General features: G+C 37.3%; 1 protein-coding gene across 2 annotated transcripts in view; it reads left to right on the plus strand.

Annotated features, from left to right (window-relative positions):
* Akap6 (A-kinase anchoring protein 6) overlaps window positions 1–25,330 on the plus strand; it is a 491,862-nt gene that overhangs the window by 414,768 nt on the left and 51,764 nt on the right. For both annotated transcript variants that reach the window (XM_045154209.1, XM_004661860.2), the window contains exon 12: window positions 20,995–21,210. In XM_045154209.1, the coding sequence (XP_045010144.1) occupies window positions 20,995–21,210 (216 nt within the window). The remainder of the gene's footprint in view (window positions 1–20,994; window positions 21,211–25,330) is intronic.

Genomic DNA, 25,330 nt, shown 5'->3' on the forward strand with positions numbered 1-25,330 from the left:
TCATGTCTTCTTGTTGAGCTTGCTCTGTGCTTGTGTGTAGTACTGCAGGTTGTGTTTAGCTGCTTATCTGCACTCAGGTTCAGCGGGTTTCTTTCTATCTTTTTTTTTATTTTATTTTAGAATGAGAGAGGAAGAGAGACAGAGAGAATTGGCATGCCAGGACCTCAGCCACTGAAATTGAACTCCAGATGCTTATGCCACCTAGTGGGAATGTGTGACCTTTCACTTGTCTTGCCTTCATGCATCTGGCTTATGTGGGACCTGGAGAGTCAAACATGGGTCCTTAGGCTTCATAGGCAAGTGCCTTAACCACTAAGCCATCTCTCCAGCCCATCAAGTTTCTTTAAATTTTGAGTTCTTTTCAGGAAGTTTACAGACCTCCATTTTGCTAAGATCAGTTACTAATGGTCTGGTCAGTGCCTGTGGATTACTCATGCTCCTCATGGCCATGAATTGGTACTTGCACATTTGAAGAAGTGGACACACATCCCAGTGTTTACAAACTGGCTTTGTTAGGAAAAGCATCCATCAGCTGACCTAAAGATTTTTTTTGGTGGGGGAGGAGAGTCATCTGGCAGGGTCCATGTGACCAGTTATAGAACCAAAGCAATGGGATATACTAGAGAAGACTAAGACCCTGAGCCTGCTGGACTGGACCTGGATCCTGACTCTACTAGAACTTAAAGTCAAGGATACTGGCCTAGAACCTATGTCTACAAGTGCTTTTCTGGATTTTGGATCAGCTGATTCTGGTCTGGGACTGTGAGTATTGTTTAGAAGCCTTGATACCTAGTGGGCAGTCATGGAGGATTGATTTGGTCATCCTGGCCTGGAGACTAGCTCTGAGGGGGCAAATATTGTACTCGTATGGGCCTAGTTGATGAGTCTACAGGGGTTTACTGATATTAACCTGGGCCCTTGGTCATCAGGAATGTGAGGCTATGCTGCTGGCCTGGAGCCTGTGGCTGTAGGAGATAGCCTGTGTCTAGGTGGATCTATAGTCTATGTTCATGGTTGCTGGCCTGGAGACAAGGGTGACAGGTATCAGCATGGTATCTGCAGCCTGAAGTTCTGACCTGGAACAGGAGGAGTGTGCATATACCATTGCAACACTGGAGAATACCTGGAGGCTGAATCCATGAGAACCTGCCTGTAATCTGGGCTACAGGTCTATCTATCCTGGCGCCCAAGGTATGGGGCCTGGAGACTCAGATAAACTTGGATGCTTACTTCATTCTCCTCCCTAGCATGAGGTATTTCTCTATGTAGTACTGCCTAGATTTTGGGAAAGAATGACACTGGTCATGAGAAACCCTCTCTCTTATTTAATGCATATTTTCTGTGCCACATATAAGTGCTATAATCTCACCCTATTTAAACATGTGGATAGTTGTTTAAACTTACAATTTTGTTCATAAGGTGATGAACACTGGAAAGCCTACTCTGCCATCCTGCTGACATCTTGCAAGGGGCTCGAATGAGAGAGGCCTCTAGTTTAGAGATGACATCTGTGAACTGTTTTGCCATTAGAGATGGAGCTTAGGGAAGAGGCATGCTTAATTCTTGTATTTACAAAGTACTCCTCTCTACCTATACCAGTCATGGCCTCTGTATTATCCTACAGCCTTCAACAAAATTAATGGAAAATAACAGAATGTGTGTAAGGATGGGGTGTCCTGGTACTTGAAAAAAAGAGACAGTTCAGAGTTGTCCCACAGTTGTGAATAGAGCTTCAAACTTTTCTTAAGCACACATGTGCCAAGGACTCTGCTGGTTACTGGAAACATTGGGTGGTGCAATCAAGTGTCCTCTTCCAAGGAGCACATGCTATAGGGGAGGCTGTAGACAAATAAGCAGACAGATAGAACAGGAAGTCCATGTAAGTTGAGAGGAGCAGTATAGTATGAATATGTATATGGGACATTCCTTGGGAAGTAATCATGTGCTCTCATGGGTAGTGGTAAGGAAATTCCCAGAGCAAGCAACTATGTTATCTTTTCTAATTTACATATTTACTTAATTTTTTAATAAGTGAAAGGAATAATGGACTTTTATGATGTTTTCATACATGTTTATCATTGTACTTTGCTCCTATCACCCTATGTCTTCCCTCCTCCTATGGGACCCCTTCATCCCCTAAAATCATCCCATTCTGTTACCATGCCTCATTTATATCTATTTATCTAAGTCTAGCTTCCACATATTAGCGGGAAAATGTGATATTTGTCTTTTTTTTCCTACCACTATCTTCATGTGTTTCCCCCTACCACACACACACCAACCCTTCATTCTCCTTCCTCTCCTGACATTAGGAACTCTAAATTGAGATCTGAGTGGACTAGGGTATCAGGAACAAAATAATGTGTTCATGTGTGCAGTTCTGAAGATGAGTAATGAAGTTCCTGGTTGTTTTGTGCGCTTGCTTAGGTATAGGAATGGCTGTATGCATCTTGTCAGCAAACTATAGAATAAACTTTCAGAGTAAGAACTATCTTAAAGTTTGATTTGTATTGCATGCACTTTATAATGCCATAGAAAATACCTTGAAATCACTAAATATTCAGTCACACAACAGGTTGTAGGATTTCCTCTTGGGTAAAACCTGAGATTACCCAGCTAGCTCTATGTACTTACTCCAATGAGAGGGAAACCACGTGTGTTGCAGTCAGGTTTGCATTGCTGGTAGCAATCACCTGACCAAGAGCAGCTTGGGAAAAAGAGGTTTATTTTGGCTTACAGCCTTGAGGGGAAGCTCCGTGATGGCAGAGGAAAATAATGGCATGAGCAGAGGGTGGACATCACCCCTGGCCAATGTAAGGTGGACAATAGCAACAGGAGAGTGTGCCAAACACTGGAATGGGGAAACTGGCTATAACACCCATAAGTCTGCCCCCAACAATACACTGCCTCCTGGAGGTGTGAATTCCAAAATCTCCATCAGCAGGGAACCTAACATTCAGAACACTTAAATTTATTGGTGACACCTGAATTAAACCACCACATTCCATTCCTGGCCCCCATAAACTGATAACCATACGTGATGGAAAATGCAACACATTCATCCAACTTTAAAAGTCCCCATAGTTTTTATCAATTCTAAAGATGTTCATACATCCCCACAATCCAAGGCCTTTTAACTGAGCCATAATACTAAAACATAACCTCAACATTCACACTGCAAAAGATGGCATTGGACATATCAAAGAAATATTCAACCAATATAACATTTAAGTAGGGCAAACATCAAACTCTAGCTCCAGGCCCAACAACTCTAGTAAATGACAAATCTCCAAGTCTGATAATTCTAACCAGCAACAAATCTCTGGTATTACAATTCTGCCCCTCCAGCTAGGCTACTCACAGTCCTGGAAAACTTCATTGGGGCCAGCAGCTTTCCTTAGCAGCCATCTTGTGGTCCCAGCATCTCCACTGGGTCTCCACTGCAATCCATGGTTCATCCTCATGGCTCCATTGGATCTCCATGTGGGTATCCAGCAAACCTGCTTCACATTGCACATGGCCATTTCCAAAACACAAGATAGAATTGCAAACTAAATGACTCTCTCTTTCCTGCATTTCTTATACTCCACAATACCAGGTAGGGTACCAATTTGTTAACCAAGGGGTTGCGGGATAAAGCAGACTTTGAAGAACAGAAAACTTCTTGAGCACTCAGGCCCTTTTAAAAGAGTCTTTCTGTGTCATATCCCTCTTCTCACACCAGTTCATTTCTACTCAGAGCAACCCTGCACAACTTCTCAGGACACAAACATAATAGCAAGCTTCCCACACAAACTGCTAGCCCAGTACAAGGAAAGCTCTTCCTCATCCTTATAAGCCAATCCTCATAATCCATAGTTCCTACTGCATTCAGGTCTTGTAGATCATACCAGAATAGTCAACCAAGCTGTACTTATAGCACTGCAAGGCATCTCTTAGGCCAAGGTTTCAAATCCTTCTATATTACTCTTGAAAATCAGCTCCATAAGGCCAAAGCCTGTGGGACAAAGAGGTTTATTTTGTCTTTCATGCTTGAGGGGAAGCTCCACAATGGCAGGGGAAAATGATGGCATGAGCAGAGGGTGGACATCACACTCTGGCCAACATAAGATGGACCACAGCAACAGAAGAGAGTGCCAAATACTGGCATGGGGAAACTGGCTCTCATACCCATAAGCCCACCCCCAACAATACACTCCCTCCAGGAGGCAGTAATTCCCAAATTTCCATCAGCTGGGAACCTAGCATTCAGAACACCTAAGTTTATGGGGGACACCTGAATCAACCACCACACATGCTATCACAAGATGTTTAGCAATTTCTGAATCATCATTTCTTCAGGTTGTCAGGTCTGGACAAAAACTATACTGTAGCCGACATCCCCTTAATTCCAATCCAGACCCCAGCCCAATAATGCCAAGCTAGTGTTTTCCTTGTGGGTCATCATCAGTGTTTTGTAATGTTCAAATCCGATTACCTCCTCTGTAAAATGCAGGTGATGAGCTGGTCTCTTTTGACCAAAGGGACTAAAATAAAATGATTGCCCCAGGGGACACCATGACTAATAGGGAATTTAGAAATGGTTGCTACTGCTAATAAGTATGATTTTTGGTTTTTTGAGGTAGGGTCTCACTCTAGCCCAGGCTGACCTGGAATGGAATTCACTATGTAGTCTTAGGGTGGCCTCAAACTCAAGGCGATCCTCCTATTTCTGCCTCCCAAGTGCTGGGATTAAAGGTGTGCACTACCACGCCTGGCTTAATAATTATGATTTTTAAAAAAGTAATCATACATATAACAACAAACCAAGGCTTCTCTGGCATTGAGACTCTAAAATTTATCACCATGACCTGCAATGGCTTCTCACTTCCAGGGTCTGAACTCACAGGAGGCTGAGTCAGTGTAAAGAACACTCTAACCTTCACCTTGTGTTTCTGCTGCACCACTGGATGAAGAGCTTAAAGAGCTTTACAGACATTAGTTCATTAATCCTCCCAAAATCTCTCTATTATAGGGCAGATGCATAAATCATTATACCTATCTGGAAAAAAACATAGCCTAACATTTTTCTTTTAAATTCACTAGTATTCTAAACTGTTGATTAATTGAAGTTATATACTACACATTTAGAGCACCAATTCTCGTCCCCAAGTATTTTCTTTCTTTTTTGCATTTAATAACATGATAATAAATGCAAAATTTTATTGATAAGTCTAATGTGAAATCTCCTTTGGGAGCACAGAGTAGGAAGTAACCCAGGCTCCTCTTGCTGTCTTAACCTTCTTAAAATATCCTTCTCTGTTGCCCTTCAGTCACGACTACAAGAAACAACATTTAGGAGTTGGAAGGATAATTCAAGGCTCATTCACTCCTTTATGTATTTTCTAAGACTACCAGAAGAAATCCAATGAGTATACATTCAATTGTGCAACCCTAGTTCTCAATAAAATACTGGTGCAACAGACTTCAGAGCATCACTACCCTAGTGCAAGTGAAAATTTCCAGTCACATGCTCTGTGTAGGTATGTGGTTCTCACAATAAAGTTATTTGGAATTAGACCTAGGAGTGTTGGACTATGTGTGTAATGTGCAGAGTCTGAAACCAGTGCATTGTTTCAAACAAATGGCTGACAAACTCATCCAAACAAATTTAAACATATTTAATAAATGAAATAAATAAAAATAAATAAATGAAATAAATAAATTAATTAAACATGTTTAATAAATGAAAATACTAAAGGTACAATAAAGTCAATGTTTGATCATGCCTAGGATTTCATCAGAAAAGATAAGTACTGCCTTGTAGCTTGAGAGATATTCAAAGTTTATTATCATGTTCCTCCTTGTTACAACTACTATTTTCCATAGCTTGACTCTTCCTACATTCTTGTAATAGCCCTAGAGTCTTTGAATTCATTTATTTTCCATCTGCAGGAATCTGGAATAATAGGAATACTTCCCTAAAATATTAGTTCCCTGCTATTGTATTTCAAATAATATTAACCTCTGTGATAAGTTCAGAAGTGTGTTCATAATAATTTTGAGACAGCTCTGGAAAAATGGGTTTTCCAGAGGAGAGGGGTGGACAATAGTAGCATATTATATGGGTGGAAGAGTGAGAAAAATAGCATTCAGCAGGGTTAAGCAAAGTCATAAAATTAAATTATCTGATATGACTCCCATGGGTCAGGTTGCCAGTGTGTTCTACACTAACCCTGGGAACTCCCTGGTTATATTGGTTTCTGGGTTCTCAAACTTTCCTTCCTAATGCTATTTCACTCACTGGTTATAGCCTTTATGACAATCCTTCTTTCTTAATTTTTAATAAATGGATGTCTTGTACCATAACTTGTCAGGCAGAATTCTCTCCTCCTTTTTTCCCCCTCAGACTGTCTTAGCTATCCTTTGATCTAAAGGCCCATTAAAAAGGAAAGATGATTTCAGGTAGCTGGAACAGAAAACACCTTTATCCATTTCTCAGAATCACTTTGAAATGTATTCCATAGACTTGGCAAGACAAAAAACCTCCATGAATATTAGAAATAGATTTCAAAATACAATAATTCAAAAACAAAATGATAATTAATGCCCTTTCTGCTTATGACAAGAGTGGCTGTATGAGTTTAAGAGAACATCTTTTGTACTATAATGGCTGAGTTGCACTTACCTCCAGCACCCTATCCACCTCCTTGCTGAGAGTTACCTCTCTGTAATTACAGACTAGTTTAGCATCTTAACAATAATGGACATGTTTTTAGATTATTGCCAAAAATGTGTTCTTTATTCCAGGGAGACTCTGTAATAGATACTAGCATTTTAGTAATGATACAAGCAATCTGTAAGCTATTACAGTTTTCTTTGGAGTAACTTCATCTTCATATTGTTTTGTATGTCTAGAATTTTAATAGTGTTTTTAATTTAGAAAAAGAGGTATATAACATATTACTAATTACATGTGACTAGGCAGTAAGTGCATAACTACTGAGCTTGATTCTGAAAAACAAACATATTTAAAAGTACTTAACCTACTGTAGAGAAAGTAACAAAGAAATTAAAGAATATCACACAAGGATAACAACAATTTCCATGGAAAAACACAGTGAAGATCTGCATGTTTAGAATGCTTACTGTATTTTAATTTATAGCTAAAGAAGTGGCCAGGAATAGAAAGATATCCTTTCTAACTAAAACTACTGTTCTATGCAAATGAAAAATGAATTATTAAGCATAATTGTGAATATTTATTTAATACTTGTCCTTTCCCTAATCATGCCATCCATCCAAGAAGTTACCATCCAAAAATATTTCTGGTGACCCTTAGTGATTCAAATTAATTGGTGAGTATAGTAGATTGCAAGAAAAAGTGAGTTCTATTCTAGATCAAAAACTCAGGCAGGGAGCTGGGAAGGTGGCTCAATAGGTCAAGTATTTGCTATGAAAGCCGCATGACCCTAGTTCTTATCCTAATAACCCATGTAGAGCCAAGACATTTTTTATGAGCATCTGTAATCCCAGCATGTCTATAGCAAGTGGGAAGTAGAAAGAGGAGAACCCAGAACCATGTGGATCAGATAGTGTGGTGGATAGAGTGGCCAGCGACAAGAGACATCATACCTGAAATAAACAGGGTATACGGTGAGGACTGACACTCACTGCCCTCTGCCCTCCACTTGTGCACTGAGGCATGTGTACACCCACATTGACACATATGGGCAAACACACACTGTCAACAAAATTTAAAACAATCAGGCTATGGAGGTAAGGTGCTTTCTTTGCACCTATCTAGTGTATCTTTTGACCAGGTGAATGAAGAGAGGGAAGATTATTTTTCTTTAAAACGAAAACAATTATTGAAAATATTTTGATTCTACATGGTTGAGAGAGATAACTCAGTGTTTGAATCTTGACTTATATTTCCATATATAACTTCAAGACTACTTTGCATACCTTCTAGCTCCTCTCCGAATAGCTGATAGAGATGTGCTTGGTAAACCAATTTCAGAAAGCTTTAATACTGTTTTGAAAATCTAGCTTTTGTATTAGACAAATCAGCTTGCTATTTTGAAAGAAGTTATAATCTACTTAAAACTGTCATTCTCTGTTTCTGACTTGTAATTAGATGATATTTATAAAATGTCAGACCAAGATTCTGCTTCTACCATTACAATAATTGAATGTGACAGCCAAGATATTATATCAATACCTTTTCCATAATTAGCAATAAGGATCCTGCCAAGGGTTAACTAGAAAAGTTTCACAAATATTTTCTCTACAAATGGTCCTGAGGACAGTAAAATGCTTTTAAAATCTGCTAATGTGGCAAGGACTCATGACAACCAGGAGACAAATCTGTGAGCAAAACTGTTTGGAGAGCATAGTTTCACAGTGTATGATATATGTTATGTAAATGAGCTTATTAGGCCTCTCATCTATTTTATTATTGGTGACCAGTTTAATGGAGGCATTTAAAAAACAATATTTCTGCCTGACTCCTAGAAATGAAGAAGATACATTGATATAATTGAGAGCAAATGATTGCATGTCATGCCATTTAATCATGTCATTTTTCAATTGCTATATTTTGCACTTCACTGCATGCTTATAGAATATTTAGCTTCAACATAGATTATGTCTCAGAGTTTGAACTGAACTAGGTCTCTATTGGCTGATACTGTGTTTTAAGTTTCAAATCAGTTAAAATATCCAGATATTATTTATTATATTATATTTAAATTATGCACATTATAAGTCATACTTCATTTGAAGTATTTGAATTTGGGGACATTTTGAATGATTACTCCTTTACAATCCAAGGATGTAAATTTGAATTTGCAGCATTTACATTCTAAATAAGCAGGTATGCACATCATTGGCTGAAAATGGAGCTGTCAGGATCTAAGAGCTTGTTGGCGGTGTTGATAATCCTATCATTGTCCAGCCTATTCTTTATAATTTATAGAATATAAATATTTCTCAGGAAAAAGTACTTCCATTGCCACAAGAATATGACAGGAGGTTTCATTTGTTTGGTTCAGTAATAGACCTCAAACAATTAGAATAATGACTGTTAGGTGTTCCATACCAATTTATTCCATTGATGATTTGTATTTTTTAACCTTTGCTGTCATAACCAGCCTGGCCTGAAGTTTTGCAGAAATTACTAATTTTTATGCATTTGAAGTTTGGTCCTCTGAAAAGTGTGCAAAAGAGATTGTTGTTGACTGTCTTAGCAATAATAACTTTATAGCCATAGCCACTTTTGGTTAAAAGTCCAGGAAAAGATAATCTGAAAATATAGAGGTCTTAAAACTGCTCCAGCTTTCTTATAAGAAACATTATAGTATAGTGTAAATTTTGTAAGTCAGAATTTGATTCAGACTACCTGAGTTAAAATTTTTTCTTTGCTGCTTGTAAGTTGTGTTATTTCTGGTCAGTTACTTAATCTCTCCATGTCTCCATTTCCTCACTTGTAATCATCTATCTATCTATCTATCTTCTATTGACCTATCTACCTATTTATCATCTATCATCTATCTACTATCTGCTGACCTACTATCTATCTATTTATCATCTACTAGTATATATATATATATATATAGATAGATAGATAGATAGATATAGATATATAGTACATATATATCTAAATATATATATACTAGTAGATGATATATATATATATCATCTACTATATATATATATATATATATATATATCCTCATCATCATCTATTTATCTATCTTCTTTTTACATATCTATATTTTATAGTGTTTCTCTGAGAACTAAATGAGTACATGCACACCAAAGAGTCACTAGCACAGGGGTTAGTAAAAATAACCCATTAAACACTGTTAAGTATAGTGTTCTAACAATTGCTAAGACCCCATGGTTGTTGCTTATTATTTCATATTCAAGTGAATTTGAGTAAAATAACTGAAAAGAATATGACACTATTTTCAGTTTACATTTTTTCAGGTATGTATAATTGGATTAAGATGGTCTTTGGTTAAGTACATGTGGTACATCTGACATTAGGTTTCCATTCTTTTTGTTTTGAGACAGGGTCTCATTAACCCAGGTTGACCTTGAACTGATTGCAACTGAGGATGGCCTTGAACTCCTGATTCTCCTGCCTCCACTTCCTGATAGCTGTGAATACAGGTGTGTGCCAAAATGCCCAGCTACGTCTTCCATTTATTCGGACACCATCAATGCAGTATGTTACAGTTTCATAAGATTATAAATGAAACTCATCATTGCAATAATTAGATTTAATTAGTTTTCCCAAATTTTTCATACTTATTTCAACTCAGGATTCTTTGTATTCTTTTCTACTTATGTTTTATGGCATTCTTAGGAGTAGGACAACTATATTAAAGTTCTTACTGCATTGTTTTATCACATAGAAAAATATGTAAACTTTTGACTGAGATTTATAGGTTTATAGTAATAACTATTCCCAGAGGGGTTTTTTAGCCATTACTTAAAAAAAAAAAGACCACTTTTTGAGGTCTGCATTTGTGAGTATATTAATCCTTGCATTGGCCTATAGCTACAAAACATGAAGATTAGGTTGCATTAGTAATGTCATAAGTATCTGTAACCATGGCCCACTATAATAAAGCAATAAACTCTGATTATATCATCTAATCTACTTACAGAATTTTTTATCATCCTTCAAACAATTATTTAACCTGATCACAGTGACTCCCTATTTTCCCCTCCATTGACAACCACTACCCTACTTTCAATTTCCGTGCATTAACCCCTTCTGGATATTTCATAGACATGGATTCATACATCATGTGACCTTTTTATGTGTGGCTTTTTTCATTTAGCAGAATGTTCTCTAGGTAGATGTACATTGAGGTCTGTATCAATACTTTATTCGTTTTTTTTATTTTTGGTTTTATGAGGTAGGGTCTCATTCTAGCCCAGGCTGACCTGGAATTCACTATGGAGTCTCAGGGTGGCCTCGAACTCACGGCGCTCCTCCTACCTCTGCCTCCCGAGGGCTGGGATTAAAGGCGTGTGCTACCACGCCCGGCCTTTTTTTTTTTTTTTCAATGTATGGTCTCGCTGTAACCCAGGCTAACCTGGAATTCATTATGTAGTCTTAGGATGGCCTACAACTTACAGCCATCCTCCTGCCTTTGCCTCCCAAGTGCTAGAATTAAAGGCATGCACCACCATGCCTGGCTGTTTGTTCATTTTGGTGTATGATACCATTTCCTTTTATGGGTATGCTATATTGTGCATAATATTGTTACAGATATTTGTGTATAGCTCTTGTATGGTCACATGTTGTCAGTTCTTCTGAGTATATGCCTAGGAATGGAGTTGCTGAAAGATAAAATACTTCTGTGCTTAACTTTATGGCAAAATGTCATATAGCTTTCTAAGGTAGTGGTACAATTCACATGAATGAGAATTCCAGTTTCTCTACTTGCTTATCAACATTTACTATGTCTTTTTTTTTTTTTTTTAGGGATATTTGCCTTTATTTAAAATGAAGCTGCAAAGTGGGAGACAATGGCATACTATGTACAATATGTTTTTTTTTTAATAGAAAAAGTGCTGTGCAAATGCGAAGTGCTATCACTGGAAATTTCTTAGCATGAAGTAAAGTTACCAACTTGTGAAAAATAAACCACTCAAAAGCTAGTTGCTTAAAGCAATAGCCACTCCCAGAGCTCTTTGTGGTATGGGTCTGCAAACAAAGCTGGGTTCAGCTGAACAGGTCTGGTGGTGGCTGGGCTGCCTCATGCATGGCACCCAGGCAGCTCTGCTTCTGTAGCTTGGTAGGATGGTGTCTGTAATGATGGGGGAGTAGCTCACACTCACATGTATCACCATCAACAAATTACCATCCCAAGTTTGTAAAATCAAACTTGGGATGGTAATTTGTTGATGGTGATACTATGTCTTTTTAATTGTAGGTGTCTTAGTGGGGTTAACACAATATAGAATTACAGCTTAAATTGTCATTTACTTTGTGGCTAATGACTTTGAATGTCTCCCATGTGTTTATTGGCTATTTTCTGTCTTTTTCAGATAAATGGTAATTTAAAGATTTAGCTTATTATCTTTATATTGTAAGAGCTTTATATAGGTTGGATACAAATCCTTTATCCTACACATAATTTTCAGATATTCCTTCTAAATCTGTGGGTTGTCTGTTCAGTTTTTGGATAGCACTTGTTATAAATTATAAAGTTTAAGAGGTCCAAAAATTGCTTTTACTTTTGGTGTCACACCTAATAATTTCTAGTTTTGGTATCATGTATTATATAACATAAGGTCAGGACCTTGCAGCCTTGCAGAATGCAGTGCTTTCTTGTGTTTTAGCTCCTACATTTGAGGCCATTACTTAGTTTGAGTTAGTTTTGCAAATGGTATGATCTTGTCATTTAATTCTTCCTTCATATGTGGATGTCCAGTTGTACTAACACCATTTTTTTGTTTGTTATTTGAATAAGGGTCTCACTCTCGTCTAGACTGATCTGTAATGCATTCTTTAGCTCAGTCTGTTCTCTAATTTATGGCAATTCTCCTGCCTCAGCCTCCCAGTGCTGGGGTTAAAGGATAGTGCCAATACATCTGGCTCTGTCACCAGGTTTTGAAAAAGACTACTCATTCTTTTTTTGAAAAAAATATTTGTGTGTTTGTGTGTGTGTGTGTGTGTGTGTGTGAGAGAGAGAGAGAGAGAGAGAGAGAGAGAGAGAGAGAGAGAGAGACAGACAGACAGACAGACAGACATCCACAGGGCCTGTTACTGCTGCAAAGGAATTCCAGACATTTGTGTTACCTTTTGCATCTGGCTTAAATGGGTGGCTTGGGAATTAAACCCAGGCTGGCAAGCTTTGCAAGTAAGTGCCTTTAACTGCTGAGCCATTTTGTTGCTTGAAGTGTTGTTGTGAACTGCTTGGTGGTGATTAAATTCTGAGCTTGATATTAATGTGGTCTTAAGAAGTAGTAGTATGCCCTGAAATTATTTAGGAGATTACAATAAAATAAATAGATACAAAAAGTGAATACCTTATACACCTCACATTGACATTATTAATAACATTAGTTATTCCTAGAATGAAAATACCATGTTTGGCACAAAATTGATAACCAATAAATGTCTACAGCTGTAATGTCATTTATGTAATTCTCATGAAGTTTGCCTTCAAGGTAATAATCTAGAATCAATTGGTCAAAAGGTGCTTGGGAAGAAGCAGGGATAGCAACATAGTTCTTCTTCCCCCCTATTGCACTACACTTCTATTAGACCATGATGCAAGCATCAACATTATCTGAACCAGATACCTTTTATTTTCTAAGAAATTGTCATGATTATGTTTTACTCTGTAAGCTTTCTGATATCAGAACTTCTATTTGACTCAACACAATGCAATATATGTTGAAGGAATTAATTAGAATATGGCATTTGATATAAAACGGAATGCATGGTCCAAATATTGGAAACAGATTTTAACACATCAGTGTGTTGTTTGGTTAGTTTTTGTTTATTTGAGACAGACTTTTACTAAGTAGCCCAGGCTTGCCTAAAACTAGAGTTCCCCCTGTCTCAGCCTGAGGTGTGCTGAGATTAGAGCCATAAAGCAGCATGTTTCCCCTGTCTCAACCTGTGGTGTGCAGAGATTAGAGCCATACACCAGCATATCTGGTCTTGGTAGATGCATCAGAAACTCTGTATATCAAGAAAATATGAATATTAAAAGATACAACTAGATAAAAGTTCTATTAATAGATTTTTAGCTTTCCATGATTAGTAAAAATGTAACTGGAGCTGGAGGGATAGCTTAGCAGTTAAGACATTCACCTGCAAAGCCAAAGGACCCAGGTTCAACTCCCCAGGACCCACACTAGCCAGATACACAAGGGAGTTTTGTTTGCAGTGGCTGGAAGCCTTGGCATGCTCATTCTCTCTTTCTCTCTCCCTCCTGCTTTCTCTGTCTGTCTGTCTGTCTCTCTCCCTCCTTCTTTCTCTGTCAACTAAATAAATAAATAAAAATAAAATATTTTTTAAATGTAACTGAATAATTAAGAGAAAATAGTCTTGAACGTTGTAGTCCATGATTGGTTATATTTGATGTTTTAGACCTTTAGCAAGCAGCATGTAATGGTGGGAGTTTGTGATAGAAGAAAACTGTCTCCATCATGGCCAGGTAACATAGAGTAGGAAAGAGACTGAGCTCACAAAATAATGCAACTTGTTCCCAGGGTATTTAGGACCCTCCTTTTCAAAGGAAAACCCTTTATGACATAAAGATCCCTTAGTAGGTCTTTCCTACTAAAGGGCCCACCACCTTTCAATATTGACACCCTAGGAACCAAACTTTAATGCATGGCCTTTGAGGAATAGTCAAGATCCAGACAATAGCATAAATTCATTAAATTTTGATTATTTGATAACAATAAGAAGGTAAATTGATCACTTATAATTATTATAGCAAAGTTCTTGGCTACTAGTTTACTTTACAATCAAAATTTGTAACTTGCATTTACATTTCTAAAAGTAATCACACTCGAGTCTTTTATTTGTAAATGGGGTTTCTGTATTGCTTTAGCCTTCAATGGGATCACCTGTAGGGTATGTGTGCTACTGAGTTTTCTCATGGCTGTGACAAGATACCTAACAAAAGCAACTTAAGGAATGAAAGGTTCATTTTAGATTACAGTTTGAAGATAAAATCCATTAGGTTGGGGAAGTTGTGGTGGCAGGTGTGGAAGTAACTGATCACTTTGCGTTGGTAGTTGGTAAACAAAGAGAGATGAATGCTGGTTCTCTATTCCACCTATTTTCCTTTTTAAACTCAGTCGAGGACCCCAGCCTCAGGAGTGGTGCTGCCCATAGCTAGGGTGGGTCTTCCTACTTCAATTAACCCAATCTATAACCCCCTCACAGGTATACCCAGATGACTTCCCTGGGTGATTCCTACTCCTGTCAAGTTGGCAATCAATATTAGCCACAAAACGTCAAACCATGGTTCACTGAGTTCCTGATTAGGAAGCATGCAGAGGGGCACTGGAGAATTTGGAGGCTTAGTTAGTTTTATTTTCTTGCTTGATACAAGGTCATACTGTGACTTAAGTAGCCTAGAACTCACTATTTACCTTCAGACTGGCCTTAAACTTGAGAGAGGCCTGCCTCAGCATCTAGAAAAGCTGGGATTGCAGGTGTGGACCAGATGTCTGGGAAGAATTAGAAGTTCTAAGAAATTTTGGAGTGATGCTAATACTGCTTGACCAGATGATTGCATTCTGAGGACTTCTGCTCTAGAAAATCTGGCTATATGTAGCAGACAAAGAAGAAAATTACCTGCCTCATGAAATGAAAATGGTAAAAAAAAAAAAAAAAAAAACAAACAAACAAAAAAACGCAAAAAGGAAAAAAAAAAAAACCCACGTAGGCAGAAGTTTCAAATTATAAAAAGGAGACACAGCTGCCCCTTTGACACTATTTAAGCTATAAGAACTCACCTGTCTGGTCTCAGTCTACTTTCCACTCATGCTGGATTGGGTACATGTATCACAGTATGTATGTTGAAACCTTGTTGTTGTTCTTGTCTCATAGATTGCATACTCAATAAATTTTGCTAAAGAGTTGATCAATATAGAAGGGGAAGTAATGTTTGCCTTTACAAATGGTATTGTTTTATAGTTGTTTTTTGATTTTGCAGTATAATGGATGACCTAGCATCCTAACATTTGGCTCATATTGACCTAGTTAATAATGTCAAATCAACATGTTAAATAAAAATTAAATAAGACATGGTGAAAAGCAATTGCTTTGGAGGTTTTAGATTTGCATCTTTCTGGTTTGTGCATATGTTAGTTTTGGTGTTTTGGAAATATACATTTCTCCTCTTTTCCTTTGCTCCTCATTTGCACATATTATTTATTGTAAGTTCTTGCTATAATTATAGGATTTTTTTTTAATTTTTTTTTTAATTTATTTGAGAGCGACAGACACAGAGAGAAAGACAGATAGAGGGAGAGAGAGAGAGAATGGGCGCGCCAGGGCTTCCAGCCTCTGCAAACGAACTCCAGACGCGTGCGCCCCCTTGTGCATCTGGCTAACGTGGGACCTGGGGAACCGAGCCTAGAACCGGGGTCCTTAGGCTTCACAGGCAAGCGCTTAACCGCTAAGCCATCTCTCCAGCCCAATTATAGGATTTTTATTGTAAGTTTATTTACATTGCCTTGTAGAGTAGATGACACTTATTTAATATCAAGTGTTTGTGCATGTAAGCTCAAATAACTTTCTATGTATTTTTGTATTTAAACACACATTGAACAAAGTGAAGAATTAAGGTCCTAACATTGGAAGTTATATCTGATGCTTCAGTATATTCCCTTTAGTATGATGCTGGTGAAAAATAATTTTTCAGGCTGGGGAAGTGGCTCAGTGATATACTAATAGAGTGCTTGCCTATCATACATAAGGCCCTGAGTACAGTTTCTAGCACTGCAAAAAATATTTTTAAAACATTTCATATTGTATCTGGCTCATAAATTCAAATGCATTAATCCATTGAAAAAATTGACTGAGGAAGTCAGGAGACAAAGTAAAATATTCTCCTCCAAAAATCCTGTATATGCCATTGATGAATTGAAAATCAAATTGACCACTTTTGGATGTACAAGAACAACTGTTATGATATTGACAACTCTTTTGTGAAATGACTAAAGGATAATATGTACCAAGGGTTGTAAATATGGACATTTTGAAGGAAAAACAATTATTTATAACCCCTTTTGTTTCAGATCATGTATTTAAAAAGGCTTAGAAACTTCACCTCTATTTTTTTACACTTCTCATTTTTATTGCAAATGTGTCTGTTTAGATACATGAGAAACAGAGGGAAATTTAACATAAATGAATAGAATATTAGAAATTTCAAAGTAGTACATGGAACTATTGCCCAACAATTGTGTTCTGAAATGATGCTTAGGTCATGAGTGACCTCATACTAACAGAGGTGACCTTGTATGAAAAAATTAACTAAAGGTTACTAAATGATAAGGATAAACATTAAAGCACTTAAAAATCCCTTTCTTAGGTGTATTGATAATCAGGGATTTTTCGTTTTAGAATTTTATTTGTCACGTAGGGCACATGTGTGACCTTGTGCGTTTGTGTCACCTTGTGCGTCTGACTTACTTGGGAATTAGAGAGTTGAACATGAGTCCTTGGGTTTCACAGGCAAGAGCCTTAACTGCTAAGACATCTCTCTAGTCCTTATCTTTGTATTTTTAAGAAGACAGTATGACTATGCCTTAGAGCAAATATGATCTCTTGATATAATAAGAAAAATGCTTCAAAGTTGGTGGTAATGACAAGCATTCCCAAACTTTTCTATGTCCTCTCTCCCACCAGCTGCTTTCTTGTTTCATTTTAACTGGTACACTAGGCATCCCCACTACCCAAGTCTGCTTGCTTCTTTTCTACCTTGACATGCTCTGGGCCCTCAAGTCATAACAACTATTATCCATCTCAGACTATCTGGCAGTCTACCAAGTCCCAGTAGCAACTTGTACAAACTTCATCCAGCATTGTATTCCCTGTATACACTGTACTTGGTATTATACTAATTTGTATCCAAATAAGTTCATGTCTAGTAGAATCAGCTCCTTGAAGGAAGGAGTAGTGACTTGTTCATTTTTCAAATTCATGACAGAGGATCTAGCAATTGAAGGTTTTAGTCCACATTTGAGGAGGTCAGAGATGGATGAGTTTGTCTTATTTCTGTGCCCTGCTTAAATTTCTTGTCTATGGTTTCTGTTTTGAAACAGATTCTCAAAAATATAAGGCAAAAAGTTATAATAATTGTTTATCCCTATGTCATTATATTTAATATTTCTCAGTGCATATGGAAGGTAGACATCTCAGTTTCTCATAGAGATAATGTGAAATACAAATTCTAAGAAACATTGCCAACAAATCACTGATATTATTTAGTGTGTGTTTGTGATTATAAATAAGCATGTATATTTTAATGGTTGCCAGGGAAATAAATTTGTGTAGGCAAATGTTATCAATTATGACTCTAGGTATAAGAAAGTTTTGAAAAAAATATGTTGGCCACATAAAATTTTCAATTTTTCTTCACCAATTTTCTTCCCCCTTTCAAAGTATACAATCAGGAATAATAGACTAAGCCTTTTAGATACTTATTTCTTTTTATTTACTTGAGAGAGAGACAGAGAGGGAGATATATATAGAGAGAATGGGCACAAAAGGGCTTTTAGCCACTGCAAATAAACTCCAAATGCATCTGGCTTACATGGGTCCTGGGGAATTGAACTTGGGTCCTTTGGCTTTTCAAGCAAGTGCCTTATCTGCTAAGTCATCTCTCCAGCTCCTTTTAGATGTTTAAAATGAAAAAAAACATAATATTAACATCAAAAAGTCAGATATTGAATGTCAATAGAAAATGCTTTTGTATAGTATAGATTTGCATGTATGTGTGTCTCTTTGTGTGTATGTGTGTGTAGTTTGCATGAATATGTGTATGCATGTTGGCATATCAGTGGCTATGCAGGTGTGTAAGCAGGTGTGTAAGCCAGATTGGGAGTGTTGCTCAATCACTCTCTATGTGAAGAGATCTTAGTTAAAACCAGATCTCTTCAACTCAGCTAATTTTGCTAGCCAGGTTGCCCCTGGAATCCCCTGTCTCTGCTTCCCAAGCACTGGAATTACAGGTGGGCTGTCATGCCCACACAGCATTTACATGGATAGATGCTGGGGATCTGATCTAGGGTCATCGGTCTTGAGCAGCAAGCATTTTCCTGATGGCTGCTCTAGCCCAGCTTTTGTAAACTTCAAACCACCATGTTCATCTTGACTCATCTGCAATAAGATAGGGGGAGGAGATTATCTGGATATTTAGATACTAGATACATTCTGAACATTTCCAAAAATCTAAGGCTAATGATCTTGATGAAAACATCCTCTAGCAACCTCAATGCCCTCTTTGGAAATGTCTATGATGTAAATGAAATACATTTTAACTGCTTTGCAAATGTTACCTCAAGAGGCCTGGGCTATCTCCAGTATACACACTCATTGCCATTCATTACAGTTTTTCCATCAGCTAAGGACTTTGGGACTTTTTGTTGACAAGAAATACAGTAATTATTCTAGTTAACTTCAATGAGAGGTTTGCAAAATGCCATTCCATGGCATAAAATTTTCTAAGCCCTTGACTTTTAACAAGCTAACCATAAAACAAGTATCAAAATTCTCACTATTCACTCATAGGACTCATTTTAACACATTTTAGTTGGCCATATTATTAACGTGTTGGAAGTTTGGGCCATGAATTGGCAAGTATAAGGTGGACTTTGTAGTTTGGACTACTCACCAGTTGTAAAGTAAGGGAATAAATTGAAATTGTGTGTGTGTGTGTGTGTGTGTGTGTGTGTCAGAGAGACTGAGATTATACATTTAAGAGAGGCTGTTTGAAGGAGTGGAGGAGATGGGAAATGATGCTTGTTTCTTTACTAGGCCCTCAAGTTTACCTTTAAACATCTAGGGGGTTTCTCTCTCATTTAGCAATGAACTAGTAAATAGCATCTGTTAAAAAAGTCAGATCTGGTGGCTATGCCAGGAGTTATATAGCAAAATAGTAACATTTTCTAAGAAAATAAATATGGATAAGTTCAAGAAACATAACTAAAACAGCTGCACTGGTAAAAATTGAATAATAAAATTCCTAGTCATATTTTGCCATAAACACAGGTTTAGAAATTCAACTTATTTGTCATTCAACTTATTTAAAATTCAGAAATATTAAAGGCACAGGGTTCTCTCATTACAGAAATAATAGAATTCCAGCTATTACCGAGTTAGGGTCATTTAAATAGCTGTGGCATGCATTATATCAGTAAGTGGAACATCTGTATGAAATGTCCACCTGCTGATCTACTACCCGCACTCCATGCACATTTCAGTGAACAGCACTTAGTCATTTTAAGACTTCTCCTAATGAAGTCTTATCTAGATTAACATTTTAAGCACAAATACTTTCAGGCATTAAAACTCTCACACTAAATGAAATTGCATTGTCTTGTTTACCCTTGTTGATTAATAAGCAATCTGTTAACTGTTAGAACAGTCCAATTGTGGCAGTAGAAGGAAATTAGTAATTCAGTGATGTTTGTAGATACAATCATCATTTCTCCTGAAGGCTTTGAATTAGAATATCACTTACACCACTATCCGTAGGCAAAGAAAGGATATAATATTTTTAAACATGTATACCCACTATTTTGCTTGAATTGTTCAGCTTAAGGTCACTGCAGCAATACAAATGCTATTTTGATGCATACATATCCATTTTAAATATTGTGAATGTCTATTAAAAGAAAGACAACAACCAACAAATAGTGCAATAATAATCCAGTATCATAATTTCTGTTTTCAGACCATTATTGCTTTGTTAATCAAGCTTTGGAAGAGGAACATTGCCTTTTTTTCCAGATGATAGGTTTTATGTATAAAAATTCTTTACAATCTTAACTTATTTTCAGCTGGTAAAATATTGAACTTTTTCCCTCCAAAGGAACTAATAATAAATTTTGAGAAAAAAAAAACCTTTTTCTTTTGGGGGATTTTTCTATCTTTGGTGTTTCCTCTGACCTTAAATCAAAGCATGTTGGTCTGTTTGAAATGCATATGCTCTAAATGATTTATTACATTAGGTGAGAGACTGTTGATACTTAATTGTCAAGGTGGAAGCATCCATTTTAGAGAGGTGCATCAGTGAAAGGAAAGAAATATAACTAAATCCTGTAGCATTCACTAGCTCTGGAGGCCCACATCTGAAATAGACTCTGCAGGACCTTACCTTCCCATTGGTCTAAATTGAAAATACTACTATAATTAAAAATTATGGTAGAAGAGAGTATTTTATGCATATGGGAATTCTCACTTGTAGATTTAGTTATAGACACTCACAAATTGGTCTTTTCTCTTTTCAGTCCCTTTGCCGTGAAATCAAGCAGCGGCGTCGAGGAGTGGCCTCCATCCTGCGGTTATGCCAGCATCTTCTGGATGACCGGGACACCTGTAACCTAAATGCAGATCACCAGCCCATGCAGCTGATCATTGTAAACCTTGAAAGAAGGTGGGAAGCCATTGTCATGCAAGCTGTTCAGTGGCAGACACGGCTGCAAAAGAACATGGCGAAGGAATCTGTGAGTGATTTTTTTTTTAATTTTAGCAGAATTATCTTTTTCTTTTTTTCAGGCCAAAGAAAAGCATTCCAGGACTTAGAGAATGTGTTTATATTACAAGCTGCCTTGCTAACACAAAGAGTAGTTATCCACTAACTGAAACTCCATTTATCCTATCGCAGTTATTCATCTTACTGCCATGACCTTTAGTATGTCTCATTGTCCTAAAAAAAAATCTCATGTGGACCTTTTGGATAACCTTACTACTTAAGCTATTAATTTTTTCAAACATCCCTTCACCAGCATGATTCACCAATCATGACACACCATGAATATTTTGCTAGGAGGTAGCTTAATCCTCTCAGACTATATATAGTAGTTTATAGGCTCTGCAGTTTCATTGCTTTAATATATATAACTTACCTTTCCCATACATGATATGAGTGTACACATTTATATTCCAGTCTCCACTGGTCCTACTTAGAGTGCCTTCTGATAGGTAACTCAGAATTAGCAGGTGTCTTCTTAGAGTTTAATGTGGTACCCACAGTGGGAACAGTGATTCCCAGTAAGGACTTTCAAGATTTGAGAGTATAGGTTCAAGCTGTTACTAGATGAAGGAAATGCACAAGACTATAAGTTGTCTTATTATAATATAAGATATATATTTGTTATGACAGTCTTCATATTCTTAAGGAAAAGAGAGTATCATTGAAAAGGTTGGGATCTTGAAATGAACTTGACATTAATGTTTATTATTTGTAGGGCCAACTTTCACATTTGATTTACATAAATGAAGTACAGACATAAAGTAGAATATTTTCTTATTTTAAAGAATATTTCTTATATATTTATGTTGTCAGTTTTATGTATTTGGACAGTTCAGAATTTAAGGCAGAAAAACTAAATATAAAAATCTTGCCAGTGACAATAGTTTTCACAAATAAATTCTAGCAAAGCCTTAATATTTGCTATCTAGTGTGCTTGATGCTGGGGACTTAGAACAGAAGGGACAATGCATTGGCAAGCTTTCTGTTCTTCCTGAATCTGTAGTTATGTTGAGTCAGTGGGGTGATTATCTCAACAGTTCAGTTTAATTGCTTTTAGCTGAAGTTAAATTTCTTAAGACTTCCAACTTACCAGTAATCAGAGTCAACATAATTGCATGTCTTTTCTTGAAATAACCTGTTTGTCATGAAGCTGTTTAGCTGCCATATTTTTATTTTTCTTTCTTTACTTTTATCAACATATCTATCTACCTACTTATTATCTGTTTATGTCTATCATTATCATCTCTCTGTCTATGTATCTGTCATCTATCTATCTGAAAGTGTTTAGAGGGCAGAAGAGGTCATTATTGCCTTCTATTATACTTTGAAGCCTGTAAGAGCAGTAGCAATGATGGTAAAAGCAAAAATCAAATGACAGTGATAGAACCTGTCTTTTTGTTGTTGTTGTTGTTTTTGTTCAGAGACAGGGTCTCACTCTAGCCCAGGATGACCTGGAACTCACTCTGTATCCTCAGGCTGTCTTAAACTCACAGTAGAATGCCTACTTTAGTCATCCTAGTTGAGATTATAGATGAATGTCAACATGTATGGGTTAGCACTAACATTTTAAAACCATTTGAACTGTTTTGGTGGAGATGAAACAGGTTTGCCTTCAGGATTTATTTGAATCTTATGCTAAAAAGTATCAAATTAGGTCTCTAAAAGTATATGCAGGGATTTTTTTTAAACCCACTTCTACAGTAAAAGAAACACCATAGACATAATGTGGAAACAACTGAGGTAACCTCTGATAAATAAATATAGTAATATAATATGCACTCAGCCTTTGTAAAGGCCCTGTGATTCAACAAACAGAGTGAAACCTAAAGGACATTCTGCTAAGTGAAATATACAGGCACTAAAATAAAAATTCTAGATGATCTGATTTGTGTATGTAATCTAGAAGCAACAACAAATCCAAACAACCAAATACATAGAGTAGAATGCTGGTTTCCAGGGTCAGGTGAGAGGGAACATGGAAGGCTGTAGAACAAAGCATCCAAGGTTTCATTTATGTCACAAAGAAGCATATAAAGATATAACACATAATATGATACCTAGTTAATAATAACACATTGCATACTAGAAATTTATTTATTTTTTTAAATATAATTTTGCCATTTATTAAATGTGAAAGAAAATTTACATGCTAACCAAATGGATGTGCTTGTAGGTCTAACATAAGAAGATTCAAAGACTTACTAATTTTATACTTAACATGCTGAGGAATGATAATAGAAACATATTCAAATTCTTTGTTTTGGGGCTGGAGAGATTGCTTAGTGGTTAAAGCACTTACCTGAAAAGACTAAGGACCCAGGTTTGATTTCCCAATGCCCACATAAAGCCAGATGCACATGGTAGTGTGTGCATCTGGAGTTTGCTTGCAGTGGCTAGAGGCCATGGTGCTCCCATTCTCTCTCTAACTGCCTCTTTCTTTCATCCTGTTTCTCTCTGAAATAAATTAATTAATTAAAATTTTAAAATCAAAAGTCTTTGTTTATGGTGATTAAACCATTATATTTCAATAAGAGCAGGAAACTTTGTATGCACAATAAAAACACTGCAGTTTGCAACATGCAATGGTCTCGGTTCTAAGTCACAGGGCTCCCTCCCGGTAGCGTCTGCTGGTGTTGCATGTCGTGATAGCACAGTGCAAAGCATCCAAGCTATGTGTTCAGAACCAAGGCTACAGGGAAATCTCAGATGCAGCATGAATGAGGGCTCTCAGAAAAGCCTCACATTCACCACACATTTGATTTTGAATTAAATTTGGGTTTTTGTATGTTCAGAATTGTTTTACTGTTGGCAAGGTTTTAGTGACCCCCCCCCCAACCATTCAGATATGCATCCCATACAGGGTCCTGACACACAGTTTAAGAAGCTTGGGCTTTGAGCACAGCCTTCAGATCTATGAACCAGTGGACATGTGGACTCTGTTGGTGAATCTGCCTTTCTGCCCACTATGCATGACCTTGTTTACATTATAGAAGCACACTCTGAGGACAAGCAGACAGAGTGCATACAGCAGTGTGGTCCAGAGAGCTTGTTTCATTGACTCCTACTATTAATATTTTTATTAATTAGTTTTGTACTCAAAGAATGCAGTCAGTTTGGTACCATTATTGGACTCATCCATGACCTACCCCTCCCCTTGGCCCCTCTTTGTTGAGGTATATGGGTGGTGAATTTTGGAGTTAGCCCACAGTTATGGGTATGATAAATGTCTCTGCATATCATGACCCAACATGTGGCTCTGACAGTCTTTCCGCCCCCTCTTCCGCAAAATTTCTGAGAAATATTGGGTTCACTTTTGGTCTGCTTCATTGATGAGGTGTTGGGGGCCTCTGGGTCTCTGGATTTATGAGTTGATAGGAGTTGATTTTTCTCTGTGTTGATCTCCTTCATCCTTGTGCTAGTACCTGGTTCACCAGGAAACCAGCACCTTGCTTGTTTCGCCAATTATTCTTAGTTTCAGCTGGGGCCCTTTTGAGGTATGATGGGGTGACTCTCTCCTTAGGATCTACATCTATCTGAAAAAGAGAAGCAGATTCTCCAACGGAGAGTAAGTTAGCACCAGACAAATGAGATAACCCTTACTTTTTTATAGATAATTTAATAGGTGTAGGCCCTCTTGTAGTCCACGATTGATGGTAGCTTGATAATGGAGAGCAGGCTTATGTTTGGATATGGTTCTGACTTGTTTCCCAGCTCCAGCTATGGGTCCTGCACCACTGAGAGGATCAGTTAGCCAACTCAAGAGCAGTTGGTTCCCCACCATGGCTGTGTGCCACTATTGCACTTGTGTGGGCATCACCACCGGTTATTTGCTGCTAAGTAGGTTAGACCATGAGTTGCTTGGACAGATATTAGTCATTTTCCCCTAGTCACCCATGTAGCACCTTCTGGCACTAGATGGGCTGACTGTCTGGGGACTGACTCTCTTCCAGCTTCCAGCCATGCCATTCCATTTTATGTGTTGACCACATAAGGTGTCTTCAGCAGCAGGGTTTATCACTAACCTTTGGTGGGTCATCAAGTACTCAGACAGAAATCTGTCTTTCTTTTAGGAAACCTTGTAGGTATCTCTG

Source organism: Jaculus jaculus, chromosome 7 (genome assembly GCF_020740685.1).
Source record: "Jaculus jaculus isolate mJacJac1 chromosome 7, mJacJac1.mat.Y.cur, whole genome shotgun sequence".
In the NCBI taxonomy this organism is placed as follows: Eukaryota; Metazoa; Chordata; class Mammalia; order Rodentia; family Dipodidae; genus Jaculus; species Jaculus jaculus.